Source organism: Hoplias malabaricus, chromosome Y (assembly GCF_029633855.1).
Source record: "Hoplias malabaricus isolate fHopMal1 chromosome Y, fHopMal1.hap1, whole genome shotgun sequence".
NCBI lineage: Eukaryota > Metazoa > Chordata > Actinopteri > Characiformes > Erythrinidae > Hoplias > Hoplias malabaricus.
Window position 1 is genome coordinate 13,421,995 of NC_089820.1, and position 16,155 is coordinate 13,438,149.

The 16,155-nt window shown below is 37.0% G+C and overlaps 1 protein-coding gene across 1 annotated transcript in view; it reads left to right on the forward strand.

Moving 5' to 3' along the window:
* Positions 1-9,820, forward strand: part of LOC136678792 (RING-type E3 ubiquitin-protein ligase PPIL2-like) — a 41,042-nt gene extending 31,222 nt beyond the window's left edge. Inside the window, exons 15-20 of the mRNA XM_066656929.1 lie at positions 197-314; positions 731-787; positions 2,983-3,055; positions 4,510-4,572; positions 6,236-6,378; positions 9,249-9,820. Of these exons, the coding sequence (XP_066513026.1) occupies positions 197-314; positions 731-787; positions 2,983-3,055; positions 4,510-4,572; positions 6,236-6,378; positions 9,249-9,351 (557 nt within the window). The 3' untranslated portion in view covers positions 9,352-9,820. The remainder of the gene's footprint in view (positions 1-196; positions 315-730; positions 788-2,982; positions 3,056-4,509; positions 4,573-6,235; positions 6,379-9,248) is intronic.
* Positions 9,821-16,155: the final 6,335 nt, after the last annotated feature.

Genomic DNA, 16,155 nt, shown 5'->3' on the forward strand with positions numbered 1-16,155 from the left:
TGTTAATGTCATGGAATTTGTTATTGTCTATCATCCACAACTGTTTATGACAAGAAAATGATGCCCTTCAGGATTGACTAGAGTGTTTTGTACTTTACGTTTGGTTTTTCAATTCATATTCTCCTTTGGTTTTTCACTGTTGATTTATTGTGTTTTGCTTATCCTACGGCCTTCTGTCTTTCCTTCTATGTACCAGGTGGAGAGTCATTCTGGGGAAAACCATTTAAGGATGAGTTTATGCCTAATCTTTCTCACACTGGCAGAGGAGTGCTCAGCATGGCTAACTCGGGACCAAACAGAAATAAATCTCAGTTGTGAGTGTTTTTAATTCATTGTGTTTTTGATGGCAAGGGTCTGCTAGCAGGTCAAGATGTTAACTGCACACTTCTGTAACTTTTTAATAAAACTGGATAAAACTGACGGTTTGCATGTGGTTACTGGATAATAAGGCTCATGATTTAAGACTAGATTTTAAGGGTAGCTTACATCAAAAATGCAAGATCATTATGCTTGAAGACATTTTCATAATGTATTACATTATTTGTAAACAGTAAAACATAGTTATCAGTCAAATCATGTAATAAAGTTACAGACTCACCAAAGTTGAACATGTCTTGAATTACGAGAAGTTATATTTTTTGTAAGTTATTTTCACTCATTCTTCACATTTCACATGATTTTAATAGCAAATGTCTTGCCATAGCTCATTATTCAATCTTTTTTTTTGCAGTTTTATAACCTTCCGTTCCTGCACATACCTGGACCGTAAACACACTGTGTTTGGAAGGTAATTCGTTTATTTTTTCTTTGGTTACTACTGTGTTATTTACCTTTTGGTTTTCTCCCAATCGCACATGTAAGGTCAGAGGCAGCTCACACTCTGACTTGTAGAAGTATATACTGCATATGTTTTTTCACATATTTCTGAAAATGTATATACTGTTGTGGTGTGTTTGTGCTGCTGAGTGTCTACGGCAGTGGTAAATGTCATGTTTGCTGTTCTCACTGTTCAGAGCTTATCCTAGAGGAAAGCATGTCTACTCTTCAGATAGAACATTCCACACACACACAAACACAGACATTCTGCAGCCCCCTTTCAGACAGTCTTGCCCATTTGGCAATGAGTTGTAATCCTTGGGCTCTGGCTGAGGAATTCAGAGGCTTGTCAGCATAAGTCTGGACCAACAACTCCTGTATACACACATATGCACGCACACACACATACACACGCATGCCATGCCCCTATTTATTTTGTATAGCACTGGTAGGCTATTCATACAGATCCCATCAGATAAACAGATAATCATCTTTGTAAGGTCAAGGAAAAAAGTAAAGTTGCAGTTTTGCTTCAATTATAGCAACAATTTTCACGGTGTGAAATTATAACCAGAAAATCTTAATGTTACACTGACTTTAGTAGATTGGAGATTGCCCAGTATATCTGAGAAAACCTTTTAGCTGCAGCATGTCATGCAGTGGGCCATGAAGTATAAGACCACTGTTATCGCAAGGTGTAAACTGGGCTTAAACTGAACATTGAATGTGTGGAAATAAACCCTTCCATGAATTGCTTGAACTTAACAGCCTACGACAATACATACAATCTTAAATAAATACAATAAATAAAATGCCTTCTCAGATTTTCATAGAAATCTGTATGTACCTATATGTAAATACATACATAAATATACAAGTACATCTATATGTAAAAAGAGTTTTCTAAACCTAAGCCTATCCTTAACCAAAGAATATTTTGTTTTCAATAAAACAATTTAACACATTTAATATAATTTACAGATGTTGCATATGTTATTTTAAATCTGGATGTGTTTCTGGTAAAATCAGTTTTTCACACACACAAACCCCCAACTTCTCCATATCTACACTAATATTAATACTGTAATCATAGAAACTTTACAGAAATATGAACAGACTAACCCTTGCACCTACAAACAAACAGTCAGCTCAATCATGCCCTCAGCAAAACACACATGGCTGTTTGTGGAACATGTGCAGAATGCAAATAACCAAAACACACATCCATACACATTCACACACCCCTGAACTCTCAGCCTATTGGCTGTCTGCAGACATATGCCCTGCTTGTAAAGGAAATCTTTGACAGCAACCAGAGGCCCTGCAGGAACAGCTGGTAAAGAGGAAAGGATACTGTGTACAACTGTGTGATCCCTTAAACAAACACTATAAACTGTATAAGGAATTATTACAGTCAGTAATCAGTAGATTGCTTTTAAAAATCTATAAAAGTATATTTAAACTGTATTGATGACCTGAAAAGTTAGTACACTATAAAAATGTACAAAGTGTTAACACTTGCTATATAAGAAGCAAGCATAATTAAATAATTGTAAGATAGGAATGTTATGCCTTGGACTTTTGACATCAATGTTTATAATGTTTAGAGATCTTATCTTAACTTGATTCCTTTACTATATCTAGCACTTTCCCCAGAATGTTTCATGACTTGCTTGACTTTGAAGTTGGTCTATCAGTACTCATCCCACAGATGTATTAAATTTTTTTTTTTTGCTACAGTAATACTAAGCTTCCTTTTTGGAAGCTATACTAGAATTCCAGATTGGTGTTAATTGCTCTATTACACAATTAAATTTACAATAGATAATTAAACAAAAACTACACACAATCTTTCCAGAAATTGTGACATTATACGTGTACAAGCAATAAATATAGTTTGAAATTAATATTGCACAAAATATTTATTACTTAAAATTAATAGTCCACCAGAAAATGTAACAAAACACTGAGTCAATTACTGAAGGGTTTCGTTTGGCCTTGTTCTATAAAGATTGCTCAGCCTAGCAATAATGGCTAGAAAAACATTTGTGGGTGGAACATGAATAGATCAACTCTGTTTTTTTATTGTAATATTAGGAACTATAGCAGTATATTCGATGCTGTGTAACAAAGACACTCTTCTCTTTGCCCCTCTTCTCTTCTCAGAGTTGTGGGTGGGTTTGAGGCTCTCACAGCTATGGAGAACGTGGAGAGTGATCCTAAAACAGACAGGCCTAAGGTACTTGAGCAATTTCTTTCATTTTAACAGTCTAATGTTGTTCAAATATTCCTGTTGCTCAAAGGTGCCAGTCAGGAATGCCATAAATAAATAGTGGCACATTTATTTATTTATTTATTTATTTATTCTTATTGCATGCCTTGCAGCAGCTCATCACTCCTGCTGTTTTCCTTCATATTTCACTGCTACTGTTTGAATACCCCAGAGGAACAGAACTGACTCATGCTGTAGCGCTTTTGCCATGAAAGAGGATTTCTCCTGGGATCTCCCCTCAAACTCACATACTAGCAGAACTTAATACTCTCTGCACTTTTATTTTGCTTTGTTTATTTCCTTTTTTTCTGACCCACCATTTATACTCTTTCCCCCTCCCATTCTCCTCTGTCATCACCAAACCCAGTGATGAACATTTCTGTACTTTTATGTTTTCTTTTTTCCAGAGCACTCCTGAAACTCCTGGCTTGTGAATGTAAAATATTTTGAGGTTCAGTTTCTCAGAGTATAGCCTCTGCTAGAAGCAGGTTTCTGAACTCAGTTTAAAACTGCTTGTTGAAGGCTGTTATATGAAATTAGACTGCCTTTTGTTTTGGAAAATGCTTTGGGATGTGTGGGACTGTTTCTTGTGGAAAATTGAACCACTTTTCTAGTTGAACAGCCAGAGAAAATGAATTTAGTTTTAAAAAATGTGTATTATGCAACACTTCGAAAAAAAATTTTTTAATATATATTGTGAAGCTATACATACTGGATTGTACATTAATGTGCAACGTAATGTTGTACGTAGAGCATATGTGCTTGTTTATATTTAGAAAATCAACAAAACATAACATTTGATAAGGTGTGCAAAAGCTCAGCTTTAGGTTGAATTATGGAAAGCCTCCCTAAGTTCTGCCCATCACAATATAGGACAGGTGGGTTTGTATTTTTTTTTAAACATATCACTGTCAGGGCAAAACTTCATATCTGTACACCTTTGCAAGAGAAAGAAACCTTTGGTGTTGCAAGGTGTATAAATATCCAAGGCATAAAGAGGAGAGTATTTTGTACAAAGGATGAGAAATAAAATATTGCCCTCCACTGCTGTCAAGGCGACCACACTACTTGTATCTGGGTCACTAAAATGTTATTACTTACAGTAATTACCTTTTGTGGAGTGTTCAAATTAAAAAGACATGCCCCTGAATGTGTTGTTATAAGTTTAGTCAGAAGGTTTTGGTTTAGACACTATGACCTCTTTTTCATCTGGTGTCTTGATTACATTATGTTGAATCTGTACAGTTCTCTAGTGGGAACATGCTAACCAGCCAGCGTGGCCCAGTTCAGTAAGAGGGCTTTTCTCATTTATATGGGACATTAAATTCTTCAAAGACGATGACAATAATCCTCCTAAAACCCCAGATAGATTTGTGATATTTTTTCTCTCTTTCTCTCATTTACTCTCTTTCTGTTCACAGGCTGAGATTAAGCTGCTAAGTACTACAGTGTTTGTGGATCCTTATGAGGAGGCAGATGCACAGGTGTGTTTGTGTGGGGGGAGGGAGACCATGTGAACTCTTGCTTCCTGTTACTGTAAATATACAGACACATCTCTGAGGCCTAAAAAATATAGCATAATGTGTAGGATTTATTCTAGTGTTGGACAATATGGCGATCGGTATTGCAATTATGTTTTTATGTATTACAAATTGATTAAAGCTTGCTGTTAATTTTTATAACATTACTAATTAATCACAATATTCATTGCTTTGCATTCTTTGAACAAAACATTTTTGGAAAAGCTGTATTGATTCATCAAATGACCCACAGATACACAGCCCATGTGCTCACATCACGCGGTGAAAAATCTTGTGATTTGTTTTCATGTTGCACTATCAGTTCTGCAAAGGTCAACACTCTGCATTTGATTCTGTGCCAGATGAATGCTAAGGTTTGGGTTGTCCTGGCTACACTACATATTCAAGTAAAAAGAAGTAAGCACGAATGTATTTTAAAGCTAACTAAGAAATAATGTAAGTAACTTCATTAATCATTTGAAGAAAAAAAAACTTTCAAAGTTGCATAAGCTGTATTTTTAAAAAGCTGAAGAGTATTTTATTTTCATTGTACAACAGTGCAGTTGTACAAGAGTACCTTGCTCAAGGCCACCTCCTCCGTGGATTGAGCCAACAGACAGCGTTCTTTCATCCCCAAAGCCCCCAGTTGAGGGGATCGCCCCTACAATCTTTGGTTCCAAAGTCCTGTTCACTAAGCTTTAGGTCACAGCTGCCTATCACTAATTGTATTTGTAGTTTTTTTTAAATGTGTATTTACATCATTACAGTGGTGCTGCATCGAGAGCCCGCAAAGTGGTTTGTAGAAGTAGTGGGTAAAACCACTACTCGCCACAATTATGGTTTGAATTCCAGGTCATTAAGGAACTCCATGGCTGTAATAAATGCTCCCTACTTGAGGGAGCAAGACAGTGCGTCACATCTAAATCAAATGTTTGTACAAAAGGTATCCTGAGGTACATAAATGCAACATATATGTATCCTTTGCTGTCTTAAATTTCCTATAATCCTTTGTCAATAGCATAAAAAAAATTTATTTAAATTTTTTTAAAGTGTTTTTAAACACTGCTTTTTTTATATACTCATGTATATTGTTCTAATATCCAGATTGTATTTTTCTTCTCAGTCAAAAGCAGTAATATAGTTGTTGGTTATTCCACCTGATGCTAGTCAATCTTGTCATGTCTTGGAACTGTCTCTCAAATGCGATACAGTTATTGGCTCCTTCATGTCTAAACACTGCCTTCTAAGGCACTGATTTTCCAGACAACAAAGCATGTTTCGGGCAAAGCCCTTGAGTTACCAATAAGAGTAATTTAGTTACAGATGTAGGCTACAAATTGTTAGGAGCCTTGCCTAAATACAGTTGTATGTCTCTACCAAAGTCCATGAAAAAGAAATGTAAATGTCAAACAATAATACATACTACTACCTGGTTATTTCACTAATATCAATACTTTTACACTGTAAAGCCTAATCACACCTTTACCTATTAGAAAGCACAAGGATTTAGGATTATTTCATGAAAACAAGTGTTAAAACTGTAATATGTTACTTTGTACTGTGTTGACCCAGTCCTGTTGATAAAGGTGTTATTGTGTGTTGATGTATTTGTGTGTCAATGCTGTAGATTTCTGCAGAGAGGGAGAAGGAAGCTAAGAAGCAGGAAGAAGAAAGAGCCCAGAGCTCGTCCACTCTCATTAAACCCAAAACTGAACAACCTCCCAAAGCCTACAGAGCTGGGGTCGGCAAATATATCAACATGGCAGCTGCGTGAGTCCCCAAACACACACACACACACTTTTCATTTAATTTTCTGTCTATTGCTGTTATGGGAAATGCAGACCGACTTAGGAAAATTAGAGTCTTCTCTAATGATACCTCTAATAACCTGATCACTGGCTCTTTGCATGATTCATATTTTAAGTTGAGAAGGGTCATTGCTGTATAATATCTTTAATAATTAGTCAAAATATTAATATATTTACATTTTTCTTAACTTAGAATTAGGGCGGCACGGTGGCGCAGCAGGTAGGGTTGCAGTCACACAGCTCCAGGGACCTGGAGGTTGTGGGTTCAAGTCCCGCTCCGGGTGACTGTGAGGAGTGTGTTCTCACCGTGTCTGTGTGAGTTTCCTTCTGGTACTCCAGTTTCCTTCCATGGTCCAAAAGCACACATTGGTAGGTGGATTGGCAACTGAAAAGTGTCCATAGGTGTGTGTGTGTTGCCTTGTGAAGGACTGGCACCCCTCCAAAATGGTGAATGGATTTAGAATTCTATATTTCTCTAAAACCTGACAGCTCTAGAAGCTGATCTAAAACTTTACAAGAAAATTTCAAGTGGATTCACTATAGATTTGTTTGCTCAGCTTGTCAGGCAATAAGTAAACTGTGGAATATTCATGGCATTGATTGGTTTGCATGGCTATTATTAACCACTCCTTTATACATGAATTTAACAGTATACGTTTTAGCCCTAAACCTTAATTCCTAACTATTTCTAAACAATTCCTATGGCATCCAAAATTTTTAACCACTTCCTGTCATAGTAGTCCATGAAAGAACTTTTTACAGTCATTAGATGCTTCAAGTGATTAGAGGCCTACAGTTATCATACATCATAAACACTCAACAATTTTTACTCTAGACTTCTCTAGAAAGGTGTATTTCAATTTTAATTTAAAACATCTTATAGAATCAAGAACATTTTAAAATGTTAGTCGAAAAATTGGATGAAATTCCCCTTCAGAACAGAATTCAGTTTATTTATATATGGATTATTGTACATTAACTTCCAAAGTGCCTCACCCAATCACACTTTAAAACCCAAATCAGTTTTATAATTTGTTTTTTGAATGGGCAAAACTATTCATTGGAAGCTCCATTGCTTTGTAGGGCATTGTATTCTTTAATTTTGTTTGTGGATGAGAGTGTGATTAATGAGGTGTGTGTGCGCGTGCACATGTGCGTGGGCAGGTGGATATTTGGGGGTCGTAACATTGCTCAGTGGGGTACAGGATATGAGCACGGCTCACTGTGGACACAGTAGGGCACCAGTATAATTATCCTGTGCCACCCCACTGATTTCTCTCTCTCTCTCTCACACACACACACACACACACACACACACACACAATTGAACAGGAGCACGAAGTGTTGTGAACCCATCACACGCACTCAATTCGTCATTCTCACTCTCAAGCACAAACACCCTTACTGTTTGTGTGTAAACTGGTCTATCTCTCACACACACAAATCTCCTTGGGACCGTAGCAACTCACACACATATACACATCATAAATTATGCTGGCCCGGTTTTATGTGTTTGCACACTTCACAGTTAGGTTCACGTTTCCATTACATCATTGCTCATTGAACATGACTAACTGGAAATAAAATCATATCCATTAACATGTGATAAATTTGTGTTTGTGTGGTCCCAACATTTGCTTTTAAAACTACCCCTTGAGAAAGCATGACTTTTTTTGCATGCCATTTAGCCAGCAGCTAAAATATTTCGGTAAAACTAAGACAAATACACAATTACTGACCCTGCACTTGAATATGTAGCATAACTTAGCAAGTGCCTAATTAAAAACTGGCCTACCTTTTGCATTTCTAAAGTACATATCTTATTTTTTCTGGAGGATTGAACAGGTCTGCTCATTTCCAATAATCTGCTGAAATAGGTCTAGTGTTGCTATGTTTAAATGTGAGAGATGAGAAAAATGTAAATGTTGCTTGCCTTAAAGGGAACATAATATATCCCTTTTCCCACAAGTAAAACAGTTCTGGGGTCTTATAGAAATCTGTGACATGCTTTTGGTCAAAATACCACAAGGATCAAACAGCGCAGAACTGTTTTCCCATGTCTAAACAGCCTTGTTCCGAATGGCCAGTTTCATTTATTGTTCTTTTAAAAGAGAATGAGGTTCTCAATGCCCTCAGTTTTGTATGTTTTACTCTGTTTAAACTTCTCTTTGCACTGGATACAATGCTATGTTTGCAGAGACTGAGATGAGGAGGTGGGCCAGCTTTAATGTGCTTGTACTATTCATGTGATGTAGCACAAAATCATAGTGGCTTATTTTATCCCATGTTTTTAGACTTAGACAGACCGCAAACATCTGTCTCGTTCATTTTATGTTTCTGTTTGAGGGGTTTTATGCACTTCTGCTACCCAAATTAATGTACTGTTGCACTGAAAAAGTGATTTTCTTTCAAATGTTGCCATATCATGCTTAGAAATTTTGTTTACTCAGTTACACAATGCAGTGTTACTGATATGAAGCCATTTATGCATGTAAATGAGTGATTTACTACAAACAAAACACAACAGCAATACAATATTCTTAGCTAAAGCATTAGGTCATCGCTAGGTTTGCTATACATAGCTTGACTTTTAAAGCCATAAATGAATTTGGGGCTCTTGACTAACGCTAATCACTATTTGCTTTTATTAAATGTTTGCAAAATCATTGGTGAAGTGTTACTGTAATCATAGGCATTTGTGCAAGGTTCATAAGGATTCGGTTTAGGAATTAGGAAAAGGACAGCTAGCTGTCAAAATGATGCATAATTATAGTGCATAAGACAGTTGATTAATGATTAATCTGGTTTGTTTGTGTGTGTGTTTGTGTTCAGTAAGCGCTCTGCTGATGATGAGGATTCGAAGCTATCCACCAGTGAAACAGCAAGTAAAAAACCCAAAGGCAGGACAGGGTTCGGAGACTTCAGCTCCTGGTAGACCATCACCTGTGGACTGTACAATAAGTTCTCTTCATAGAGATTGGTCACTCATATAGTTTTTGTATAAACTTAGTTGTAGAGTAGATTGCAGTTTGTTTATCTGTCATTTTGGTTTTGTAAAAATCCTCTGCAATCTTTGCTTATTTGAACATTAATCGCTTGTTAATGTATTTTTATGTCAGAATAAATCAATTTTCCTAAAGCCTGATGTATTCATTCCTAATGCATTTTGATTGCGTGTTCTTTATTTTAATATAAATATGTTGTTGAAAAGTATGTGATTTGCATAAACATAGTTGGGAGTGCTGAAAATTTTCTATTAGAGCTGGGCCATAAGATGAATTCAAGCCAAAAGTGTAAAAGGTTCCACTAATAATGCTGATTTCTGCTAATCCCACTACAGGACTTGTACTACTATGTTAGCAGTAAAGTAATGCTGGTCCTGTCTACTAGCACAAGCTAACTTTACCTTGTATATTTCAGTTATATAGAATCATCTGAAATGACTCTGCATTTGTGATTAAATTAATAATAAAATTAATTGTAATTAATTTTAACAGCTGACTGAAACATGATTTGACTATCACTTTTATTTGCAGCAAATGAAATATCTAGGAAATCCCAGAATTCAATTCTTGTAAAACGGGTCCCACACATTATAACCCAAATGTTAATTCTGTAACATTTTGCAATACTGGTACATAATTCATTATACTTAAGACAGTAATAAGCCTTACTAAATGGTTAGGTAATGTCACAATTAGTCGTAAACAACAACTATTATTCTTTTAGGAATTTATAATATCCTAAAATAAGTTTTGTCTCTTGTTTCTGTCATTACTTAATGCTTAATTGTGACTTTGCTTAATCTTTAGTAATGCTTATTGCTTAAAACTGTCTAAAGTACCTCCTAATTAATGTACCCTTTTTGTAAATTGTTACCATTTATTCCCTTGTAATGTTCAGAATGTTAATTATTGTGTATACTGTTCAGCTCCTGAAGATCAATAGAAGTGCTCTCTTAGCTGCATGTGCCATGATACCACAATAAAAATAAATACACTTGGACAATTTAATGACATAATTTTAGATCTTAATCCTTCGTATCCAACCAAAATGTAATGGCTTTTAGACACTAACAATGTTTCGACTAATCGGCTATTATTTAATGTAAGGGACAAATCTGGCTAATATAACTAGTTTCTTAAAATTTGGCATCATCTGATATCACAATACCTCTGACTATACAGCCATCATTATACAGACGCATTTTAAATGTGCTTTTAACTGGCCTGCTCTTTATTCTCTTCATGTAGACAACTCAATAACACTGAACATGACTGTCCTGAGCTCACCAAGATGATTTTAAACTGAACAGTCCTCCAGCAAATACAGATGAATGTTCTATATTGTTCTAGAGGAGCTTACCATCCATTGTATGCCAAACAATAGGAGATTTTTTTAATAAAGGTGAGTCAAAAGTTGCAGGACATCCTTTTGTTTATTATTTTTTTTCCTTTGGAAAAACTTGCCCTTGAGACAGTACGGCAGCTTTCAAGATGGTGGCCATTTTCTGGACATAAAAGATTAGGCCTAAAATATAGCCCCCTTCACCCATTACTTGCACACCAACACATATGTATAATGTCTTTCCGGACATAGATGTGGGTGTGTGGGGGGCTAGGTTTTAATGCTTCTCCTGAGGGGGTAACAGCTCCCCCTGCTTTGTCCTTGGCTATTCTTGCTGAGCCGGGCATTTTTAAACTCGTATTTCATATTTTCTGTAGTGCCCCAAATGTGTTACATATTGCCTGAGGACAAGCAAGTTCTCTTTCTGTCTCTCTCTCTCACACACACTCACAATCTCTTGTTCTGTCTCGCACTCCTGCTCTCTCACACACACCCACACACACAAGCTCAGAGTGGTGTGTGGTATGAGTTAATTCAGTATTAGTATATATATATATATATATATATATATATATATATATATATATATATATATTAGTGGAAATGTAAGCATGTAACTCATCAGGGTCTTACCTTAGAAACCCTAGAGTCATTTTTCACTGAATCAGATCCACTGTTGTGTTTGTATGTGTGGTTTTATGGTAAGAAAACAAAAGCCGCATTCTGTGCAGATAAACATCTAAATATTTCATAGTTAAAACATTATAAGGATAAAAACTTGGTTATTAAAGACGTAGGTTTGTTTGGATAATATTCTGTAAATTGTAATAAATAACAAACAGAAAACCAGTGATTATTGCACAGGCAAATTTGGTCATGTCTCCATTTCCACATTCTCAGGACCAAATTAACTTGTTAGGACAGAGTAGACTCTGGCTGGTTAGGCAGGTCAAGGACTGAATGAAAAGTCAGCTGATGATATTTGCTGGGAATAATGCCTGACTCATCAAGCCTTGTTCTATCCCTCCTCAGTTATGGCCTCCATTTGACATGTGGCAGAGTAGCTACAAAACAGGAAAGCCAAAAAAAAAAAAAGATATCAAAGCACCTGCTGCTCACAGTTTCTGTTTTGCATAATGTTAAAAACAGCACTTGAAAGAAACTGTGGAAGACAAGGCAATGTGTAGATCAAGAATGCTCTCAGAAGCTGCCCTGAGAAGATATGTCACAACAAAGCACATTTAGGAAAGATTAGTTAAGGTGGCAGTGATGGAACAGAATTCGATTTTGCATCCTACCCACCTAGAGTGATAGAGGACAGTTAAGTTCTCTTGGCCCAAGATGCCAGAGGAATGTTTGTGTACGTTTGATAAATTACTGTAGCTGTTGAAGTCAGTTAATAATAGCCTGATCATTTAGGTAAAACCTGAATTGGTGTTCAGTGTCCTGTGTGAAACTAGTCAGGGAGTGGACACGGAGCGATGTGCAGCCATGTATCCTGTGTATCAGTTACAAAATCTCACACAGCACACGTGAGTAAACACATGTTTCGTTAATTAGGAAGGGTTCACTTCATGAATGTTTCAACTCACAAAGTAATTGCTTTAGTGCAATGCTATATCCCCTGTAAAGAGTCACTGTATACAGGCACATGAATTATTCATGTTTTTTTTTTCTTTTGCATTTATACGTATTATATTTTTACACTCTCAGCAAAACTGTCACTCTGATGCTATACTCACGGGTACATATTCAGTACCTATAGATAGGGAACATACCTGTACCATATTCAATAATTATACATTTTAAAGTGTTAATTTCATATGTCAAATTTGCCCCATCTTCAGTACCTATGTTCTTTTAATTTACACAGTTCTGTAATGAAATCTTATGAATCTGGATAAGAGAATGTAATGTAGCTTTTGGGAGCACAACTGGACTTTAAACCCACTGTTATACATTTTGAAGGTACATTTACACTGTTTGTACATTTGATGAAGGAATACTATTTTTGTCTGTTCTCCTTAGAAATATCTTTGGAAACTGATTTTTTTTTAATCAAAGGGTGGTCTCTGATTATTGCAAAGTGCTAAAGCTAAATACTCAAGCCCTCTAAAAAAAATCTTTATCCCAGCTTGTGATTAAGAATAAAGCCTTGCCAAATGATTGTAAATGCTCAAGCACTGACCACATTGTCCAGTGTGTTGTCATTAGTGATTGTGCAGAGGTGTGAATTACAGGAGCATGGCATAATGCCTGAATTAACAACTGATACGTATGCGTAATGAAAAGAGAACAAGTCACCTGCTGAGAGAGTGAGTGAGAGAGAGAGAGAGAGAGAGATCGAGATCAGCTGATTGGATGATGGGAGCTGTATTTGAGCCACATTTTGTCTCTTTTGCTGATGGCTCAGGTAACAATGGACAGCTGCTGACACAGGCCGAACTTTCGAGCCAGACGTGGCCCCATGCCACTGATGAGAGAGAGAGAATGTGAATGTACTAAAACTGCATAGCTGGATGTGTATCAATGCTCTAAATGTCATGAGAGTGTCGAATTGAGATGATGTTAAGCAGTGAACACACTGTGTGTTTGTGGATGTCTGTCCATGCTGTAAATGAATGTCTCAGTCAGAGAGAAAGCAGCATTTTAACCAAACACCAACATTAATAAAAATGGCTGATTGAGTGCATTTTATTATACACAGTGACAAAATGAACAATCCTACCTCCTGCCAAAGATGCTCAGATTATACTGTTCAGTAAGAAGGCTCTGAAAACTTTAAAAAGCTACTCTGAAAAGTTAAATTGGTTGATAGTTAAAACAGTGGTTAATTAGTACATGATATTCATTTTCAGGAGACATTTCGTCAGATGAGCTCACCATACTTAAAATCAGGAAAGCTGTGTCAAAAATGGTTGTTAAAAAATATTTTAAAATATACTAAACTTAATGACCTCAAACAACCAAGCAAGACCAACACTCACCATCAGATAAACAGCACTTAATATTTTCATCTTTAAGTTCAGAAAAGTCCAGGTTTGATAAGTCTGGCATTATTTGGATCATGATAAGCAGAAAAAGTATCAATTTTTCTGAACTTTGGAGAATACTATCTGTAACTTTATTTAAGAATAGCAATAAATAGAGTGTTGATAAACTAAATCCAGAATTGTTGTTATATTTAGTTGTGGGGGCTGTTAAATGTGTTTTATGAAAGATGCACTAAAGAAAGTGCTGTATAATTCCTGTGTATATTATTTTTCAGTCTCCACATGCTCCTGCCTTGTACTCATTCATTCATTCATTATCTGTAAGCGCTTATCCAGTTCAGGGTTGCGGTGGGTCCAGAGCCTTCCTGGAATCATTGGGCACAAGGCAAGAATACACCCTGGAGGGGGCGCCAGTCCTTCACAGGGCAACACACACACACACACACATACAAATTCACACCTACGGACACATTTTTGGATGTGGGAGGAAACCGGAGCACCCGGAGGAAACCCACGCGGACACGGGGAGAACACACCAAACTCCTCAGCGACAGTCACCCGGAGTGGGAATCGAACCTGCTGCGCTACCATGTCGCCCCTGCCTTTATTTCAATCCATCTTCCACATAGTCGTATGTGAATAATGACACTCTGCTGAAAAACATATTATCACCATAATGTAAAACATTATGAGTAATGCACCTATATTCAATTGTTATATCATTATACATTTTTTCCAATATTAGTTGTCTCTGGTTCCACTAATTAACTCATTTGCTGTCTGTTTCACACGATAATCCAGATCTGGTGTTTACCTGGAGGAGCTGTACTGGTGAACGTGACCACCGCAGCATTCGTGCCCGACCTGACCCAGATTTTATACTCCTCGAGCCCTAGTAAAAGTTCCAGTGAAGTCAGAGGCAGCGCGTGTGAGAACGGCACGGGAAATGTTCCGGAGTTTCTCCTGCACACGCTTTACAAACGCTGTGAGCTGTGTGCGTGAATGACCACTCCAGGACATTTCCGGACCGGACACTCCGAAGTTCTCTAGGAATTCTCCTGAGTTCATGTGTGAAACATCACCACCGGCTTGTGACAGTGAGAACCTAATATTTCAAAAGACAAGTGAAGACAACAATCGCTTCTTTTCAAACTGTTGATAACACAACTTGCAGCTCAGCACACATGGAAGAAAATGCTAAATATCCAGCTAACGGTCTTCCATAATGGCTAGCACTGGGTTAAAAATGAGGGGAGAAGGACCCTTCTACTCACCTGTAAAGTGTGAGGTCATTTGTGCTCATTAGGACTCTAGGTTTCAGATGTCTGAGGCATAAAAGTAGTTTTCCTACTGTGAAATAAGTGTGGAAGTCCACACACTTCCATACATTTTACATTTAACATTTTTGGCCCAGGAAGGGAAGATCAGATTTTTCTTTTTGGTGTCCAAATGTTTGTAGACATTCCAAATTGTTAATTATTCATTCACTTGTGGTCATTGTAGATGCATGTTTATTTCTCTTTGCTCAACGTGTATAATTTCAATAGAAAAGCCTGAAAAGATATGGGACACTGGGGCAGTTGCACATGAGCCAAGTTTGACCATGCTCAGTGTCAAGTGTCATGTGTCAGTGCCCCCATCCAGCATTAGGGTTGTGGAGCAGTGTAACTGAGTATGGGTGTGTCAATACCAGTGAACTTCTCTGAGATTTACAAAGTCATCTTCAGCTTTAAATTCAGCCAGACTGATGACTCACCTTCACAGTTATTTGTCTGTCCACGTCCATCTGTTTCTGTCTGTCTTCCTGTCTCTGCCAAATGCTGACACAAATCACTAAGCAGAAATGTGTGATTTTGTGTAGTTGGTTGTGGACATTTATTGCTTGGCAGAGAAGTTTTAAAAAACTGGCCATGCGAAAGTGTCCATAGGTGTGAGTGTGGTGGGAATGATTGGGTGAGTGTGTGATGCCCCATGATGGACTGGTGCTCCTATCCAAGGTATATATCTGCCTTGGGCCCGGTGATTCGGGATAGACACTTGAACCCCAGGTGACATTGAACTGGATAAGAGGTTACATGCAATGAATGTTTCTGCTATTTTTTCTACCATTGTTTTTGCTTTCTATCTCTGTACGGTCTGTCTATGTGTCTCTCGTCCTGTTTCCTTAATTGGTGTCTGGTTCCTTGCTGCCTTTTCATCTTGCCTTTGTAATTAATTTTCTGTAGGTTTAGTCCTCTTTTGTATGTTTTTTATCCCTATTTTCTTTTTTCTTTCTTTCCTATATTCTGTCTGTGTCTGTTTCAGTTTCTACATTTTGTCTTTTCTCTGTCTGTCTCATTATAATTAACTTATTTTCAGAATGTCACTCAGTTCGTTTTCTTTGGTTTTCCTTTTTCCAG